The sequence below is a fragment of the Mytilus galloprovincialis genome, chromosome 1 (genome assembly GCF_965363235.1).
Source record: "Mytilus galloprovincialis chromosome 1, xbMytGall1.hap1.1, whole genome shotgun sequence".
In the NCBI taxonomy this organism is placed as follows: Eukaryota; Metazoa; Mollusca; class Bivalvia; order Mytilida; family Mytilidae; genus Mytilus; species Mytilus galloprovincialis.
In genome coordinates this window covers 129,082,810-129,102,334 of record NC_134838.1, presented here as the reverse complement: position 1 = coordinate 129,102,334, position 19,525 = coordinate 129,082,810, and the positions used below count along the sequence as shown (strand labels likewise).

The window sequence follows — 19,525 nt, the reverse complement described above, 5'->3', positions numbered from 1 at the left end:
AATTCTTCATTCATTTTGTGTTTTGTATTGAATCCTTCATTCATTTTGTGTTTTGTATTGAATTCTGCATTCATTTTGTGTTTTGTATTGAATCCTTCATTCATTTTGTGTTTTGTTTTGAATCCTTCATTCATTTTGTGTTTTGTTTTGAATCCTTCATTCATTTTGTGTTTTGTATTGAATTCTGCATTCATTTTGTGTTTTGTATTGAATCCTTCATTCATCTTGTGTTTTGTATTGAATCCTGCATTCATCTTGTGTTTTGTATTGAATCCTTCATTCATTTTGTGTTTTGTATTGAATTCTTCATTCATTTTGTGTTTTGTATTGAATTCTTCATTCATTTTGTGTTTTGTATTGAATCCTTCATTCATTTTGTGTTTTGTATTGAATTCTGCATTCATTTTGTGTTTTGTATTGAATCCTTCATTCATTTTGTGTTTTGTTTTGAATCCTTCATTCATTTTGTGTTTTGTTTTGAATCCTTCATTCATTTTGTGTTTTGTATTGAATTCTGCATTCATCTTGTGTTTTGTATTGAATTCTGCATTCATCTTGTGTTTTGTATTGAATTCTGCATTCATCTTGTGTTTTGTATTGAATCCTTCATTCATTTTGTGTTTTGTTTTGAATCCTTCATTCATTTTGTGTTTTGTTTTGAATCCTTCATTCATTTTGTGTTTTGTATTGAATTCTGCATTCATTTTGTGTTTTGTATTGAATTCTGCATTCATCTTGTGTTTTGTATTGAATTCTGCATTCATTTTGTGTTTTGTATTGAATCCTTCATTCATTTTGTGTTTTGTATTGAATTCTGCATTCATTTTGTGTTTTGTATTGAATTCTGCATTCATTTTGTGTTTTGTATTGAATCCTTCATTCATTTTGTGTTTTGTATTGAATTCTGCATTTATTTTGTGTTTTGTATTGAATCCTTCATTCATTTTGTGTTTGTATTGAATCCTGCATTCATCTTGTGTTTTGTGTTGAATTCTGCTTTCATTTTGTGTTTTGTATTGAATCCTTCATTCATTTTGTGTTTTGTATTGAATTCTTCATTCATTTTGTGTTTTGTATTGAATTCTTCATTCATTTTGTGTTTTGTATTGAATCCTTCATTCATTTTGTGTTTTGTTTTGAATCCTTCATTCATTTTGTGTTTTGTATTGAATTCTTCATTCATTTTGTGTTTTGTATTGAATCCTTCATTCATTTTGTGTTTTGTATTGAATCCTTCATTCATTTTGTGTTTTGTATTGAATCCTTCATTCATTTTGTGTTTTGTATTGAATTCTGCATTCATCTTGTGTTTTGTATTGAATTCTTCATTCATTTTGTGTTTTGTATTGAATCCTTCATTCATTTTGTGTTTTGTATTGAATTCTGCATTCATTTTGTGTTTTGTATTGAATCCTTCATTCATTTTGTGTTTTGTATTGAATTCTGCATTCATCTTGTGTTTTGTATTGAATCCTTCATTCATTTTGTGTTTTGTATTGAATCCTTCATTCATTTTGTGTTTTGTTTTGAATCCTTCATTCATTTTGTGTTTTGTATTGAATCCTTCATTCATCTTGTGTTTTGTATTGAATTCTGCATTCATTTTGTGTTTTGTATTGAATCCTTCATTCATTTTGTGTTTTGTATTGAATTCTGCTTTCATTTTGTGTTTTGTATTGAATCCTTCATTCATTTTGTGTTTTGTATTGAATTCTGCATTCATCTTGTGTTTTGTATTGAATCCTTCATTCATTTTGTGTTTTGTATTGAATTCTGCATTCATTTTGTGTTTTGTATTGAATCCTTCATTCATTTTGTGTTTTGTATTGAATCCTTCATTCATCTTGTGTTTTGTATTGAATCCTTCATTCATTTTGTGTTTTGTATTGAATTCTGCATTCATTTTGTGTTTTGTATTGAATCCTTCATTCATTTTGTGTTTTGTATTGAATTCTGCATTCATCTTGTGTTTTGTATTGAATCCTTCATTCATTTTGTGTTTTGTATTGAATTCTGCATTCATTTTGTGTTTTGTATTGAATTCTGCTTTCATTTTGTGTTTTGTATTGAATTCTGCATTCATTTTGTGTTTTGTATTGAATTCTGCATTCATTTTGTGTTTTGTATTGAATTCTGCATTCATCTTGTGTTTTGTATTGAATCCTTCATTCATTTTGTGTTTTGTTTTGAATCCTTCATTCATTTTGTGTTTTGTATTGAATCCTTCATTCATCTTGTGTTTTGTATTGAATTCTGCATTCATTTTGTGTTTTGTATTGAATTCTGCTTTCATTTTGTGTTTTGTATTGAATCCTTCATTCATTTTGTGTTTTGTATTGAATTCTGCATTCATCTTGTGTTTTGTATTGAATCCTTCATTCATTTTGTGTTTTGTATTGAATTCTGCATTCATTTTGTGTTTTGTATTGAATCCTTCATTCATTTTGTGTTTTGTTTTGAATCCTTCATTCATTTTGTGTTTTGTATTGAATCCTTCATTCATCTTGTGTTTTGTATTGAATTCTGCATTCATTTTGTGTTTTGTATTGAATCCTTCATTCATTTTGTGTTTTGTATTGAATTCTGCTTTCATTTTGTGTTTTGTATTGAATCCTTCATTCATTTTGTGTTTTGTATTGAATTCTGCATTCATCTTGTGTTTTGTATTGAATCCTTCATTCATTTTGTGTTTTGTATTGAATTCTGCATTCATTTTGTGTTTTGTATTGAATCCTTCATTCATTTTGTGTTTTGTATTGAATCCTTCATTCATCTTGTGTTTTGTATTGAATCCTTCATTCATTTTGTGTTTTGTATTGAATTCTGCATTCATTTTGTGTTTTGTATTGAATCCTTCATTCATTTTGTGTTTTGTATTGAATCCTTCATTCATTTTGTGTTTTGTATTGAATTCTGCATTCATTTTGTGTTTTGTATTGAATCCTTCATTCATTTTGTGTTTTGTATTGAATCCTTCATTCATCTTGTGTTTTGTATTGAATCCTTCATTCATTTTGTGTTTTGTATTGAATTCTGCATTCATTTTGTGTTTTGTATTGAATTCTTCATTCATTTTGTGTTTTGTATTGAATCCTTCATTCATTTTGTGTTTTGTATTGAATCCTTCATTCATCTTGTGTTTTGTATTGAATTCTGCATTCATTTTGTGTTTTGTATTGAATCCTTCATTCATCTTGTGTTTTGTATTGAATTCTGCATTCATTTTGTGTTTTGTATTGAATCCTTCATTCATTTTGTGTTTTGTATTGAATTCTGCATTCATCTTGTGTTTTGTATTGAATCCTTCATTCATTTTGTGTTTTGTATTGAATTCTGCATTCATTTTGTGTTTTGTATTGAATTCTGCTTTCATTTTGTGTTTTGTATTGAATTCTGCATACATTTTGTGTTTTGTGTTGAATTCTGCTTTCATTTTGTGTTTTGTATTGAGTTCTGCTTTCATTTTGTGTTTTGTTTTGAATCCTTCATTCATTTTGTGTTTTGTATTGAATTCTGCTTTCATTTTGTGTTTTGTTTTGAATCCTTCATTCATTTTGTGTTTTGTATTGAATTCTGCTTTCATTTTGTGTTTTGTTTTGAATCCTTCATTCATTTTGTGTTTTGTATTGAATTCTGCTTTCATTTTGTGTTTTGTTTTGAATCCTTCATTCATTTTGTGTTTTGTATTGAATTCTGCTTTCATTTTGTGTTTTGTTTTGAATCCTTCATTCATTTTGTGTTTTGTATTGAATTCTGCTTTCATTTTGTGTTTTGTTTTGAATCCTTCATACATTTTGTGTTTTGTGTTGAATTCTGCTTTCATTTTGTGTTTTGTATTGAATTCTGCTTTCATTTTGTGTTTTGTTTTGAATCCTTCATTCATTTTGTGTTTTGTATTGAATTCTGCTTTCATTTTGTGTTTTGTTTTGAATCCTTCATTCATTTTGTGTTTTGTATTGAATTCTGCTTTCATTTTGTGTTTTGTTTTGAATCCTTCATTCATTTTGTGTTTTGTATTGAATTCTGCTTTCATTTTGTGTTTGTATTAAATTCTGCATTCATCTTGTGTTTTATGTTGAATTCTGCATACATTTTGTGTTTTGTTTTTAACTACACATTAATTTTGTGTAGTTGTATGGAAGTGTGTTTTCATTTTGTGTTTTGTATTGAATCCTTCATTCATTTTGTGTTTTGTATTGAATTCTGCATACATTTTGTGTTTTGTTTTGAATCCTTCATTCATTTTGTGTTTTGTATTGAATTCTGCTTTCATTTTGTGTTTTGTATTGAATTCTGCTTTCATTTTGTGTTTTGTATTGAATTCTGCTTTCATTTTGTGTTTTGTTTTGAATCCTTCATTCATTTTGTGTTTTGTATTGAATCCTTCATTCATTTTGTGTTTTGTATTGAATTCTGCTTTCATTTTGTGTTTTGTATTGAATTCTGCTTTCATTTTGTGTTTTGTTTTGAATCCTTCATTCATTTTGTGTTTTGTATTGAATCCTTCATTCATTTTGTGTTTTGTATTGAATTCTGCTTTCATTTTGTGTTTTGTATTGAATTCTGCTTTCATTTTGTGTTTTGTATTGAATTCTGCTTTCATTTTGTGTTTTGTATTGAATTCTGCTTTCATTTTGTGTTTTGTATTGAATCCTTCATTCATTTTGTGTTTTGTATTGAATTCTGCATTCATTTTGTGTTTTGTATTGAATCCTTCATTCATTTTGTGTTTTGTATTGAATCCTTCATTCATTTTGTGTTTTGTTTTGAATCCTTCATTCATTTTGTGTTTTGTATTGAATTCTGCTTTCATTTTGTGTTTTGTATTGAATTCTGCATACATTTTGTGTTTTGTGTTGAATTCTGCTTTCATTTTGTGTTTTGTATTGAATTCTGCTTTCATTTTGTGTTTTGTTTTGAATCCTTCATTCATTTTGTGTTTTGTATTGAATTCTGCATACATTTTGTGTTTTGTGTTGAATTCTGCTTTCATTTTGTGTTTTGTTTTGAATCCTTCATTCATTTTGTGTTTTGTATTGAATTCTGCATACATTTTGTGTTTTGTGTTGAATTCTGCTTTCATTTTGTGTTTTGTATTGAATTCTGCTTTCATTTTGTGTTTTGTTTTGAATCCTTCATTCATTTTGTGTTTTGTATTAAATTCTGCTGTCAAATATAATGCCTATCCATGCTAAAACTAGGATAAAGCATGACATCAAGGAATTATTTTGATTCTTATAGGACAAATACAATTATTTTATAGGTTGAACATATTACATATTAGAATTAATGGTTGTAATAAGCTTTGAACAAGCTTTCTGCAACTCCAAATACTCTTATGTCTGTGCTTTGTCTCTATTGTTTTTTATAAAAGTTTTATTTTTTCTTCTTAAAATTTTTAAATTTCTTTTTATGTAATACTGTTACACCTCTGTTGTCAATTAATAGCCTGTGATTCAGTTGCTGTCCAGTTGTTCATGTCTACCATAATTGTTTTTCATAAATTGTATTGTTATAAACTGTACTCATCATTTGAACTCTGGTGGACAGTTAGTTATCCCATTTGGATTAAGTACATCTCCTTTTTTTATATTTCATTTATTTGTGCTAAATTATGTATATAATGTTACTGTGGATTGATTTTTTTTTGTGGGTACAAATTTTTCGTGGTTTGGGAAATTCTTAAATTTTGGTGGATATTTGATTTCCTGGTTTGGTTAAAACCTGTTTTCCACCCAACAGCAAATTTGTGGTATATCAAAATTTAAATTTGTGGTTCACCTGTACTAACGAAAACCAGGAAGATTGGTATCCCACGAATAATAATGAATCCACAGTAGTTTTATTGAATAGTTTTGGATTTTTGTAATGAATTTTGACTGTAGTGTTTATAAAAACTTACGACTAGTATTCTTCTGTATAAATCTAAGTTTACAGGCTGTTCTGTAAGTGGCAAACCGTATAACATCGAAATTCTGTGTCCCTGAAAATAATATCAAAATATATAATCTGAGTTCACAAGATGTTCTTAAAGAGGCAAAAAAAAATTGAATGTTAAAATAGGTCTATGTAAATGTGTAGTAATTAGATGTTTAATGTTATTTTTTTGTTTTCAAACACATTTTAACTCTGAAGTGTATAGTCATTAATTTTTTTATTTTTGATTTGTCATAGTTAATTAAGTAATCATATAATGTATCTGATTTCATAGAGGTTATATAGACTTAAAGTACATGTTAGTATTTACCATGTTTAGATATATAGTTTTACATAAAGAGATTGGTGCATGTTTGGTGGCAATTTAGGACAAAAGAACAATAGTTAGTGGCAATTGATATATATAAAGGCCCTATGTTTTAGCGTTAAGGAGCTGATAGGAGATGATAAGCTCGAATATTAGAGAGATATTTAAGGATTGTGCGCGATGACAGGTAGAAACATTAACTCATGTATTTTTGTTATTCCATTGCTGTAATTGGAAGTTCACAATAATTAAGGGACGGTCATTCAAGTGAGAGGTTTAGCGCTATAAAACCAGATTATTATTCGTGGTATACTTTTATAAATTGTTATTTGGATGGAGAGTTGCCTTGTTGGCACTCACACCACATCTTCCTATATCTATAAATCCACCATTTTCTGCATAAGGAAATGCTTGTACCAAGTTAGAAATGTGACAGTTTTTCCCCCATTCGTTTGATGTGTATATGTCTTTTGATTTCTTTATAGGATAAACAATGATAAACTACTTTCCGTTTTGAAATTTCCTCAGAGTTAGGTATCTTTGGCTTTTTTTTTACTTTATACATATACTGTATAAAATATAACTTGATGTAACTGGAAGTCTATAATTTTAGATCATGTTGAATACATAGATTGTCTTAACTAATGGTTACTAGGTATTATTGTGATTTTTAACATTTTAACTTGGTGTGAACTATTGTATTACATGCTTGTATATAAATGCTTGGATTAAAACTCAAAATAATAAACATTATTTTAGAACTCTTGACTTTTTTTATAATTCTGTAAGTTAATTGGTAACATCTATAAAAGCATCACTACAATCTACATCCATCATACAAACAATCCATCCTGGCCTGGCATCCTTGAACCCCCACCAAAATTGATATAACTCTGTGATGGGTTTGTAGGTGGCCTGTTACTTGGCCGTATTTCTACACCTATCCAACAAAATGTTATTTCCCAGTGACCAAATGTCTTGCCCTTTGTCCCAGCTTACAGAGCATACCTGTTGTATTGATTGTTAAAAGTTGCTAGATCATCCTTCAAATGCATGAAATATTTGCCACTGGACATTACAATCACAATCACAAAATTAATATCCAAATAAATCTTACGAGTACACAGACTTTCTCCCTCTTTCAATCTAAGACTCAAACCTAAGCAAATTTAGATTTAGTTTCACTGTTAACAGGAATTCAAATAAATATGGCACAGATAATGAATCTGATTGATTAAAAATAAATAATTAAATTGAAAAATAAAGAATTCAATTTTAAGTGCTGCACTCCCACACTTTATTTAATCCTTACCATTCAAATTTTAAACCTTTCTTCCTTGATGCTTTAAAATTGAAGCATTAAGATTTCAGCTAAATTAAACATATATCTCCAAAGAATCGATTTTATTTCAATTTTCAATTCTACCACCAAGATTAACCATCATGATTATTTGTTAATTACCATTTCTTTGTGTGACTGGCTAATAAATAATGTACAAGCTAACCCTTATAAATGTTATTTTCTGTATTTAATGGAAGTTCAATAGTATTCTTAGCTGGAGGTACTGTATAAAGGTTGATTCCAGAATGGAGGAGATATCTATCAATAACTAAGATGACTTTGATAACCTTATAGACTAATTAACTTCAATATATCCAGATAATCATCAACATGCAATAGTCTCTTTGGAGAGTCTAAACAGAAATATTCTTGTATATATCAGGTAATCATAGAGTTCCTTAAACCTTTAGAAATGTTACTTGACCCCTGTCTTTGATGAGCTAATGAATCAAGGGTACAATATTTTTGGTAATACATGTAACAAGATTGCTACCTGGGTCCCCATAGCAAAATGTTCCACAAAATGTATGAATGAGGCATTTAAATGTGTGTCACAATGTGCCATTGTGGCACAAGTTTCATATTTACCATAGAAATGACCAAATCATAATGATGCGTCAATATGGTCAACTTGACAATGACACATGACCGCAAACAAAACCACTAAGCATGGGAGAATTCTGTTAAACAAAGTTGAGCTGTCAAATCACTTTGACAAGGTGTCATTCCCTCATTGGTGCAATTTGGGTATGTTTGTGTTACAAGGTTTGGTTACAATGTCACCTCAAATTTCAAATTATTTTATAGAAATAACAAATTAAAAAGAATGGTGCTATGAAACACCCCAGATACATGTATATGACTCCAAAAAATTGCCAGGTAATTTCCATACAACTGCCAAATTCAAATGAATACTATTTTTCTTCACTTTCATACATGAAACAAAATGTGAGGTTCATGTTCTATATATTAGCTGTTGTTTTTCTAGGCATTTAATATCTAGCTATGCAGTATGTGTTTTGCTGATAATGGAATGCGGTGACCTATTGTTTCTAGGTTCTACTTCCTGAAGTATCTGGTGGGTAGTTGTCTCATTAGCAGTCATACCACACCTCCTTATTTTCCTTACTTACTCATTTCTGTTAGTATCTGTTTGTTGTGGTGCTGAACTTTTGAAGTAGGACTCATATCCTCTAATATCTTAATTTCATCTTCTGGACTTCCCACTACATAACCTAGAATAGAAAATTATTACATTTTACATGTATATAGAAAAGGTATAAACCTTCTGCATTTGTATTGAACTGTCGTCAGTCAGAAACCTGTTGCTCAGTGGTTGTCATTTGTTGACAATATAATGGAACTTTATGCCACTTTCATACAAGTGAGAGCTTTAGTTAGCTATAAATTAAGTTTAATCCACCATTTTCTACATGAGAAAAAGCCTGTAACAAGTAAGCAATATGAGCTGTTGTCAATTCGTTTGATGTGTTTGAGCTTTTGATTTTGCCATTTGTTAAGGGACTTTCTATTTTGAATTTTAGAGTTCAGTATTTTTGTTCTTTTACTTTTTTCGCAAGTGTTTTTGTTTTTTTTTGTTTTTCATAAAGATCAGACTGTTGGTTTCATGTTTAAATTGATTTTTTCAATAGTCATTTCGGCCCTTTTATAGCTTGCTGTTCGTGTGAGCCAAGGCTCAGCGTTGAAGGCCTTACTTTGACCCATAGTTTTTTTCTACTTTTTACACATTCAAATTGTGACTTCGATGGATAATTATCTCAATGGCTTTCATATCACTTAGACAAATATTAGTAATATTAGACAAGAAACAAAGAACTCATGTCTCTATTAACTCGTGTAAATATTTCTCATACAGTTGACTGACTTTATTTCTTTGGATTGAGGATGATATAATTTTATGGAGTAACTCAACTTCATGATTTTTTTTTAACAAACTCTAAAACCTTAAATCTATATACAATCAACAAACACTGTCATGTCAGGTCAGGCGCCTATAGTTGTTTGATTTGTTTGATACCAAAAATATATATACCAAAAATAAATACCAAAAAATTGTATCAAACAACTATATATTTTTTGTATAAAACAGGTATACTTTTAGTGCACAAGACCTGAAAATCTTATGAATTGCTATGATATAATGTTACAATGAAAATAAGTTTTGAAGATATGCTATGCATTTAAAATTGGTATTTTAAGAGTACAATGACTTCTATAGAACTATCCAAATATAGCCATCATCAAATAATTTTTTATGGCATCTTGCAAAATTCACTTCAAGGAAAATTCGGTTTCACTTCAATACCAAACAATTTCAAGGCTAAGGCAAAATATTTGTGACAGTTTATAGCTGACAATACGATAGCATACTACATAAACAAGATAAATCAATAAACACTTCCTATTAAAATCAATTATAATCAAATTAATCATTAACTACTTTGAAAGTATATATATAGAATAGTGTTACAAATGTTTGTGTTGATAAAAAAAAGTCTCGACTTCTATAGAACTATCAAAATATACCAGCTATCATCAAATATATTTTTATGACTTCTTGCAAAATTGACTGAAGAAAATTTAGTTCAACTACAATGCTAAACAATCTCAAGGCTAAGTCAGCTTAATTGTACAAAAGCAGAAAGGACTCTGCATGTTGATCCAATTTACCAGCTTGTTACAGTGAATGTATTATTTTTGACATCCTTCATTTAATCTCAAAATTCCCTTTTTTTTCTATTATCATGATTATCATGATTATTATTTCTTTGGTGGAGGATGCTGTTTTTGGAAAAGGGAGCTTTGTGCTAATTAGGTTGTGAAATTATTTTAAACACTGATTATCAATCATCAGTTTAAGAAGTGGATTAAATGGCCAAAATAAAACTGTTCATGACTAAAGTTGCGGAAAACAAAATGTGCATCCAAATGAAAACTTCAAAATTCCATAAACAACCCAAAAATAGATGTAACAACTTCCATTAGAAAAACAAGGTTTAAAACTGGTTAATTAACTGGTCATCAATGTCTTATTTCTTTGTTATTACAACAATAAGATGTGGTATGATCATGATGATTGCCAAGTAAAGACAACTGACTTGACCAGAGACAAACAGAAGTAGAAGTTACAACTGTTTCAACCACAGGTCACATATATTTGCTAGTATTAAAGCTATAAATGGCCAAAAAATAAAGATGGTAAAACATTTAAATGAGAAAACCAACAGTCTAAATTCTGTTTTTGAGGAATTTAAGCATTTTAAAGACATTTGCCATATGATGGTGACCAATTTATATTTGTTGGAGGAAGCTATAGTACTCCATAAATTTATATGTATAAAAAAGAAGATGTGGTATGATTGCCAATGAGACAACTATCCACAAAAGACCAAAATGACACAAACATTAACAACTATAGGTCACCGTACGGCCTTCAACAATGAGCAAAGCCCATACCGCATAGTCAGCTATAATAGGCCTCGATAAGACAATGTAAAACAATTCAAACGAGAAAACTAATCCCAATCAAAATGCATCGATCGTCAAAAAATAGGAGGGATTACAACCACTAGAACCCCCCTCTGGATCCGCCACTGCCATGTGCAATTGGCCACGGGTGTAAATGATATTATCATAGTTACAGATTAACATGATCTGAAAAACAGCAATAATTGCAATCAATGTCTTTGACAGTGTTTCTAGAATGTATGTACATGTATGCTAAATTCTGTCGACATTATGAATCATATTTATCCTTTTCTTTACCCTATGAGAATTACATCATATCTGCAGTCTCAGTGACTCACCTTTGTGTTGCAGTTCTTTATTGATATTCTGAATGACACATGCAAATCTCTGTTGATTATAGGCTAAGCATTCCATGTTTCAACAAGTTATTCCATAAACAATTTAAATGCTTAATCTATTTTTCCTCCTTTATGTTATTCTAGTTCTACTGAATATTACACAGAGCAATCATTTTAACAGAATAAAATTGTCATTAAATTCCTAAAATAGTTCTATCAATTGCACATGGCATGATGTCTTCAGGAATCTAAAATCACTGAATAAAAGTGGTCATGGATCTGGGCACTGTATGACATCTCTAACATCTTTGACATAAGGACACACCAGTTTTGCAGGAATCTTAATTATATAATTCACTTATGACTAGGAATGGCCATCCAACTGTACACTGTGTGACACCTTAGATATCCTTGATATAGAGAGGTACCAGTTCTAATGGAATCTTAAATCACTTATGACTAAAAGTGGCCATATAACATGTATAACAGTACACACTGTGTGACACCTTAGATACATGTATATCCTTGATATAGAGAGACATTAGTTCATTATCATCCATCTCTACGGTTGACCATTATATATTTACTGATATCAAGGGAATAACTTATACCATTACACAAAACACATCAATTCCATGGTCATTTCAATATCACGTACTATATTGACAGTTTTTTTAATCATTTTTGTCTTTCTTCATTTGCCAGTACTTATTATTGGATTAGAAGTAATACATCAGACCAAGGATAATGAAGCCTGGTTTTGGTGTAAGCCAGGTAAATTCCAATCTAAATAGGTCTGATTTTTTTCATTGAATACTTTATGATGTTGATTGCATTCAATGTTATCCAGTCAATACATTGATTTTAGAAGTGGTGTGAATTATTACCTGATTATATTCCATTCTAACAAAATCAATGACAATTTACCAAAAACAAACAAAATAATCATTTTCTCTTGTCTCAAACACTGAAGTCAATACCTACACCAACTACTGAGAGATGTGGTATAAATCGTCAACATTGAAGTACTAATTATCACATTATATAGCCTTGAATGCAGTTCACTCTATCAGAATCTATATCCCATCCTATACCTTCCAATTCTGTCTTTCAAATAAAATTAATGTCGTAATCAAGGGAATTGTTTCGGAAGCTTGCTTCCATAAAAGTCTGTAAACATAGAAAATTTAACGGAAAACTAATTTTCTAAAATTGTTCAAACTAATTGCAATGATCAATTTGTATTTATGACAGGCAGCTTGGTAATGTATGTTGAGGTACAGGGGAAACTATTGATTTTGTTGACCAGACAGAGTGGTAATGGATGTTTTATATGACACTTTAAATACAGGTCACTTAATCTTACATCAATTGATCTTTTAATAGAAAACAACAATGTCATTTATTCTGAAAAGTTATAAAAGGTATGAAAGAATTGCATTAATAAAAAAAAAATAAGAAAAGGGAAAGGTATCTTTTTGTATGAAAATTGGTCACATTAATTTAATGTATAATATAGTTTCATACTCACAAAGATATGAACAGAATACCTCACAGGTTTCTTGCGATCTTCCTTATGCCAAGAATATGTTCAGTGACAAATATCACAAGCAAAATCAAGGCAATCACATGTAGAATATATTCAGTGACAAATATCACAAGCAAATTCAAGGCAATCATATGATAATAATGTTAAGGGACAAATAACACAAGCAAATTCAAGAAAATCACATGTAGAAGTCCAGTGACAAATATCACAAGCAAGTTCTAGGCAATCACATGTAGAAGATGTTCAGTGACAAATATCACAAGCAAATTCAAAGCAATCACATGTAGAAGATGTTCAGTGACAGATATTATAAGCAAATAAACTCAAGACAATCACATGAGGCTCAATGACAAATATTAAAAGCAAATTCAAGGCAATCACATGTAGCTGATGTTCAGAATCAAATATCACAAGCAAATTCAAGATAATCACATGTTTAATATATTCAGTGACAAATATCACAAGCAAATTCAAGACAATCACATGTAGAAGTTCAGTGACAAATATCACAAGTAAATTCAAGACAATCACATGTGGAAGTCCAGTTAATTATCACAAGCAAGTTCAAGACAATCAAATGTAAAAGATGTTCAGTGACAAATATCACAAGTAAATTCATGACAATCACATGTAGATTTTCAGTGAAAAATATCACAAGCAAATCCAAGGCAATCACATATAGAAGTTGTTCAGTGACAAATATCACAAGTAAATTCAAGACAATCACATGAAGAAGGTCAGTGACAAACATCACTAGCCAAATTCAAGACAATCACATGAAGAATATATTCATTTACAAATATCACAAAAACATTCAAGATAATCAGATGTAGAATATATTCAGTGACATATATAACAATCAAATTCAAGATAATCACATGTACAATATATTCAGTGACAAATATCACAAATATTCAAGGCAATCACATGTAGAAGATGTTCAGTGGCAGATATCACAAGCAAATTCAAGACAATCATATGTATAAGTTCAGTGACAAATATCACAAGCAAATTCAAGGCAATCACATGTAGAAGATAATAAGTGACAGTTATCACAAGCAAATTCAAAGCAATTACGTGTAGAAGATGTTAAGGGACAAATATCACAAATAAATTCAAGGCAATTATATGTAGAAGTTCAGTGACAAATATCAAAAGCAAATTCAAGATAATTACATGTAAAATATGTTCAGTAACAAATATCACAAGCAAATTCAAGATAATTACATGTAAAATATGTTCAGTGACAAATATCACAAGCAAATTCAAGACAATAACATGTGGAAGTTCAGTGACAAATATCACAAGCAAATTCAAAGCAACCACATGTAGAAAATGTTCAGTGACAGATATCACAAGCAAATTTAAGACAATCACATGTGAGGCTCAATGAAAAATATCACAAGCAAGTTCAAGATTATTACATGCAGAATATGTTCAGTGACAAATATCACAAGTAAATTCAAGACAATCACATATAGAAGTTCAGTGACAAATATCAAAAGCAAATTCAAGATAATTACATGTAGAAGATGTTCAGTGACAAATATCACAAGTAAATTCAAGACAATCACATGTAGAAGTTCAGTGACAAATATCACAAGCAAATTCAAGACAATCACATGTAGAAGTTCAGTGACAAATATCACAAGCAAATTCAAAGCAATCACATGTAGAAGATGTTCAGTGACAGATATCACAAGCAAATTTAAGACAATCACATGTGAGGCTCAATGACAAATATCACAAGCAAGTTCAAGATAATTACATGTAGAATATGTTCAGTGACAAATATCACAAGCAAATTCAAAGCAATCACATGTAGAAGTTCAGTGACAGATATCAAAAGCAAATTCAAGACAATCACATGTAGAAGTTCAGTGACAAATATCACAAGCAAATTCAAGACAATCACATTTAGAATATGTTCAGTGACAAATATCAAAAGCAAATTCAAGACAATCACATGTAGAAGTCCAGTGACAAATATCACAATCAAGTTCAAGGCAATCACATGTAGAAGATGTTCAGTGACAAATATCACAAGTAAATTCAAGATAATTACATGTAGAATATGTTCAGTGACAAATATCACAAGCAAATTGAATGCAATCATATGTAGAAGATGTTCATTGACAGATATCACAAGCAAATTCAAGACAATCACATGTGAGGCTCAATGACAAGTATCACAAGCAAATGCAATGCAATCACATGTAGAAGATGTTCAGTATCAAATATCACAAGCAAATTCAAGATAATCACAAGTAGAATATATTCAGTGACAAATATCACAAGCAAATTCAAGACAATCACATGTAGAAGTTCAGTGACAAATATCACACGCAAATTCAAGACAATCACATGTAGAAGTTCAGTGAAAAATATCACAGGAAAATTCAAAGATAATCACATGTGGATACTCAATATTAAAGGGGCACTAGCTACGAGATATATAAAAAATCTAAAGTTTGACTTTTTTCTGTTCAATCAATAATGAAAGTGAAATAGTGAAATAACAATTTGCTTTTTGCAGCCAAAAAGGTTCAATTTTATCAAATTACGCTAAGAAACATTGATAATTAGTTATTCACTTGCAAGTGAATGAGTCGAAAGAAAAAGAATGTCAACAATGAAAGTGAAACTACGGTAAATCATTTGATTACTAATTCGATGCACATAAAATCATTCTTATACGGTTAGAAACAATGAGAAACATCTATTTTTAATCTATAAAATAAAATCAAACAGACCTATAAAAATCCAATTGCACGTGCTGGTTTAATCTATTCATATCTTTATTTATGTTTACATCGCTTATATGGTCATCTGAGGTCAAATAGATAGTTAATTAGATGGCGTCTGGACTAAAATACACACGAAACAAATCTATGTATTATCTACCCCATGCTCTGTAAACTGTTTATTTTAGACTTTTGATAGTTTGGATAAATGTTTTACATTGTTATAAATCAAATTTAAATCAAATCGGTGACCATGAATTTGACAGCTAGTGCCCCTTTAATAAAATCTAAATTAATTAATTAAAAGCAATGCAACTAAACAAACATATCAATATAATATATATATATCCTTTTATCTTAATGAAACAAGTAAACTAACAATCAAAAGTTCCCAGTGAGTAAATACATCGTGGAAAATCTACACAATGAAGTCAAACAGATAAATATAATCAGTGCAATTCATTTCTGTAATGATACTACAGTGACTTGACTGTTAGTGTTGCTCTCCACCAATTGCAACTCATTCAAAATTTTGACCAAATTGCAATTTGTTTTATTAAACCAAATTGTTCAACTGGTCAGAATATTGAACAAATTGTTCAGTCAATATGTGAAAGTGCAAGGTGATAAAATAAAATATACTTACATTCCTATAAGACTTTAACTCCACTTTAATGATGTTGGGACAAAATTAGTTTATCAGTTTGTATAGTTATATTATAGTCATTTCCATGCTGAAGAGGAACTGTTTATTTTGAATTGCTATAAAATTGTCCAAACTAAGCTTTCATATAGTTTTTCTTTCTAAAAGTATTGTAAGTATGTTTTATTTTATCACCTTGCACTTTCATGACTTGGCTGTGGTTTTCTACAGCAGTTGGTTCAAATTTCTGACCAGTTGAACAATTTGATTTTATAAAACAAATTGCAATTTGGTCAAAATTTTAAATGAATTGCAATTGGTGGAGAGCAACACTAACAGTCAAGTCACTGTAACAACATGATCTACAGCAAACAACACCTCAGAAAACAATCAACCACAAAGTACAGATAATAACCGAAATATAAATAAAACCATAATTCAAAATCAACCAGGTATCCAAAAATCAATCTTTTATTCATTCCTAATGTACAAAACTTTTTCCTGTAAGATATTTTCAGATGATGCCTCAGTGCATGAGCACTACCTACACAGAAGAAAATTAAATGATTTCATCAAAGTGTATTACAGAACATATGCAGATCTGATTACTGATAATCATCTAATATTTCACTGAAAAGATGCACATTCAATCGATAGTCAAACTTTCCTGTAGTTTTACTATGACATAATTCACTGTAGAATTATCATATTTCAATATTGTACACAAAATATGTTTGCAAATGAAAAACAAATTTAGAATTTAATTAGCCTCCATGAGATGATAATATTTTTGCAGATGCAGATGTGGGTATGCAATTTAAAATGTCTGTACAGTAATTTTTATATTTATCCTACTAAACTTTGCATGACAACTATAATAACTCTTTAAATTATTAAGGACAACCAATCAACTTGGTCCATTTGTTGTGGAAACATCCTGCGCAGCCAAGAAACAACAAAATAATTTAACAGAAGCTTTATGATAACTATTGGCATAATCTCACCAAATATAAAGTTGTTTCTTGGGTGCGCGCATACTTATTCAATCTAATTCCACAGAAGAATATAAAGGTCAAACAGGCTGTGTTAGCCTTCATGATCAAGGCTCAAGTTGATTCTAACAGATCAATATCAAGGTTAAAGTATTCTGGAGGTTCAATGTTCCAGAAAAATGTAAATACATTAACTCATGTGGAACCTAGGACTAGACTGGATCATTTCAACTTTAAAAGTCAATATGATCTTTTCCAACGTGTTTTTTCCCCTTTCGGGTTATATTGTTGCTTTGATATTTACAGACAAGTTTTCATACTCTCAATAATTTATTTCACTAAAGGTTCCATCCATCAATCTGCCTATTTCTACATTAACTATAGCATTATAGATCAATACTGGTCCTGTTCAGATAATTATAAAGTAATATACACTTCACTATAGGTCTGAGGACATAAAACACTAACATATTGTATTATATATAGTACTTCCTTCATCTCAAATGAAATTCAATTACTTTTTCCATTTTTTTTATTTTTTTTCTGAATCAATACAGTTTCATTCAGAGAAAAGTTTTGAAGGTGTTTATATGAAATTAGGATTCGCAATAAAAGCCAGTAAGTGCTTTACAAAAACAAGAACCTGTCCATAGTACACTGATGCGCCACGTGCATTTTCATTTTTCTATGGTCAGTAGACCATGATTTTGGGGTCAAAACTTTAATTTGGCATTAAAATTAGTAAGATCATACCATAGGGAACATGTGTACTAAGTTTCAGGATGATTGAACTTCAGTTTCATCAAAAACTACCTTGACCAAAAACTTTAACCTGAAGCGGGACAGAGGAGGTCACATTAGAAAGACAAAGTTATCTATTATGTTTGGTTTTCTTTCTAGTTCAAAGTATAAACTTCCACACTATATCATTTTCTCATTAAATTGAAAGGTATACATTACGTAGTATCATTTGAGTGTTGATATGATTTACCTGTCTATGAGCATGTGAGTTTTGATATGATTTACCTGTCTATGAGCATGTGAGTTTTGATAAGATTTACCTGTCCATAAGCTTGTGAGTGTTGATATGATTTACCTGTCAATCAGCATGTGAATGTTGATATTATTTACCTGTCCATAAGCTTGTGAGTTTTGATAAGATTTACCTGTCCATAAGTTTGTGAGTGTTGATATGATTTACCTGTCTATGAGCATGTGAATGTTGATATGATTTACCTGTCCATAAGCTAGTGAATGTTGATATGATTTACCTGTCCATAAGCTTGGAGTGTTGATATGATTTACCTGTCTATTAACATGCAAGAGTTTATATGATTTACCTGTCCATTAGCATGTGAGTGTTGATACGAATTACCTGTCCATTAGCATGTGAGTTTTGAATGATATACCTGTCCATTAACATATGAGTGTTGATATGATTGACCTATCTTTTAGCATGTGAATGTTGATTTTATTTACCGGTCTATTAACATGTGAGTGTTGATAAAATTGACCTGTCTAATAACATGTGAGTGTTGATATGATTTACCTGTTCATAAACATGTGAATATATTGATATGAATTACTTGTCTATTAGCATGTGAGTGTTGATGGTTCATGGTTGACCTGTCTATAACTTATAAGTTTGTGAGTTTTAATAAGATTTACAAGTCTATTTGTCTGTGAGTGTTGATATGATTTATCTGTCTTCCCCTTGAAGCAACATAGACAGCCCACACAGCATCTATTCCAAGATTTACCTGTCTATTGATATGTGAGTTTTGATGTGATTTACCTGTATTTCCCTTGAAGCAACATAGACAGCCCACACAACATCTATTCCAAGATTTACCCGTCTATTAACATGTGAGTTTTGATATGATTTACCTGTCTATTAACATGTGAGTTTTGATATGCTTTACCTGTATTTCCCTTGAAGCAACAAAGACAGCCCACACAACATCTACTCCTGGATTTTTTCTTTCTACTGGTTTTCCTAAACTGCTTCAGTTTCTTATATTCCTTACTTTTATTAATTTCACATACATAGTCATTTGATCCCGTTCTCTTTAAAACTTTATAATTTTGTTTTTCATCTTCATCTTGCAAGCTGATTTCTGATTGGTCAGATGAAGTGACCAGTGGCCAAGTTGCTGATTCTTCTTTATTCATGAATCACATAAA

The 19,525-nt window shown here is 30.0% G+C and overlaps 1 protein-coding gene across 1 annotated transcript in view; it reads right to left on the bottom strand.

Moving 5' to 3' along the window:
• LOC143059163 (dystrobrevin beta-like) overlaps window positions 1-19,519 on the bottom strand; it is a 69,148-nt gene extending 49,629 nt beyond the window's left edge. Inside the window, 3 exon segments of the mRNA XM_076232663.1 lie at window positions 5,903-5,983; window positions 8,720-8,821; window positions 19,264-19,519. Of these exon segments, the coding sequence (XP_076088778.1) occupies window positions 5,903-5,983; window positions 8,720-8,821; window positions 19,264-19,513 (433 nt within the window). The 5' untranslated portion in view covers window positions 19,514-19,519.
• Window positions 19,520-19,525: the final 6 nt, after the last annotated feature.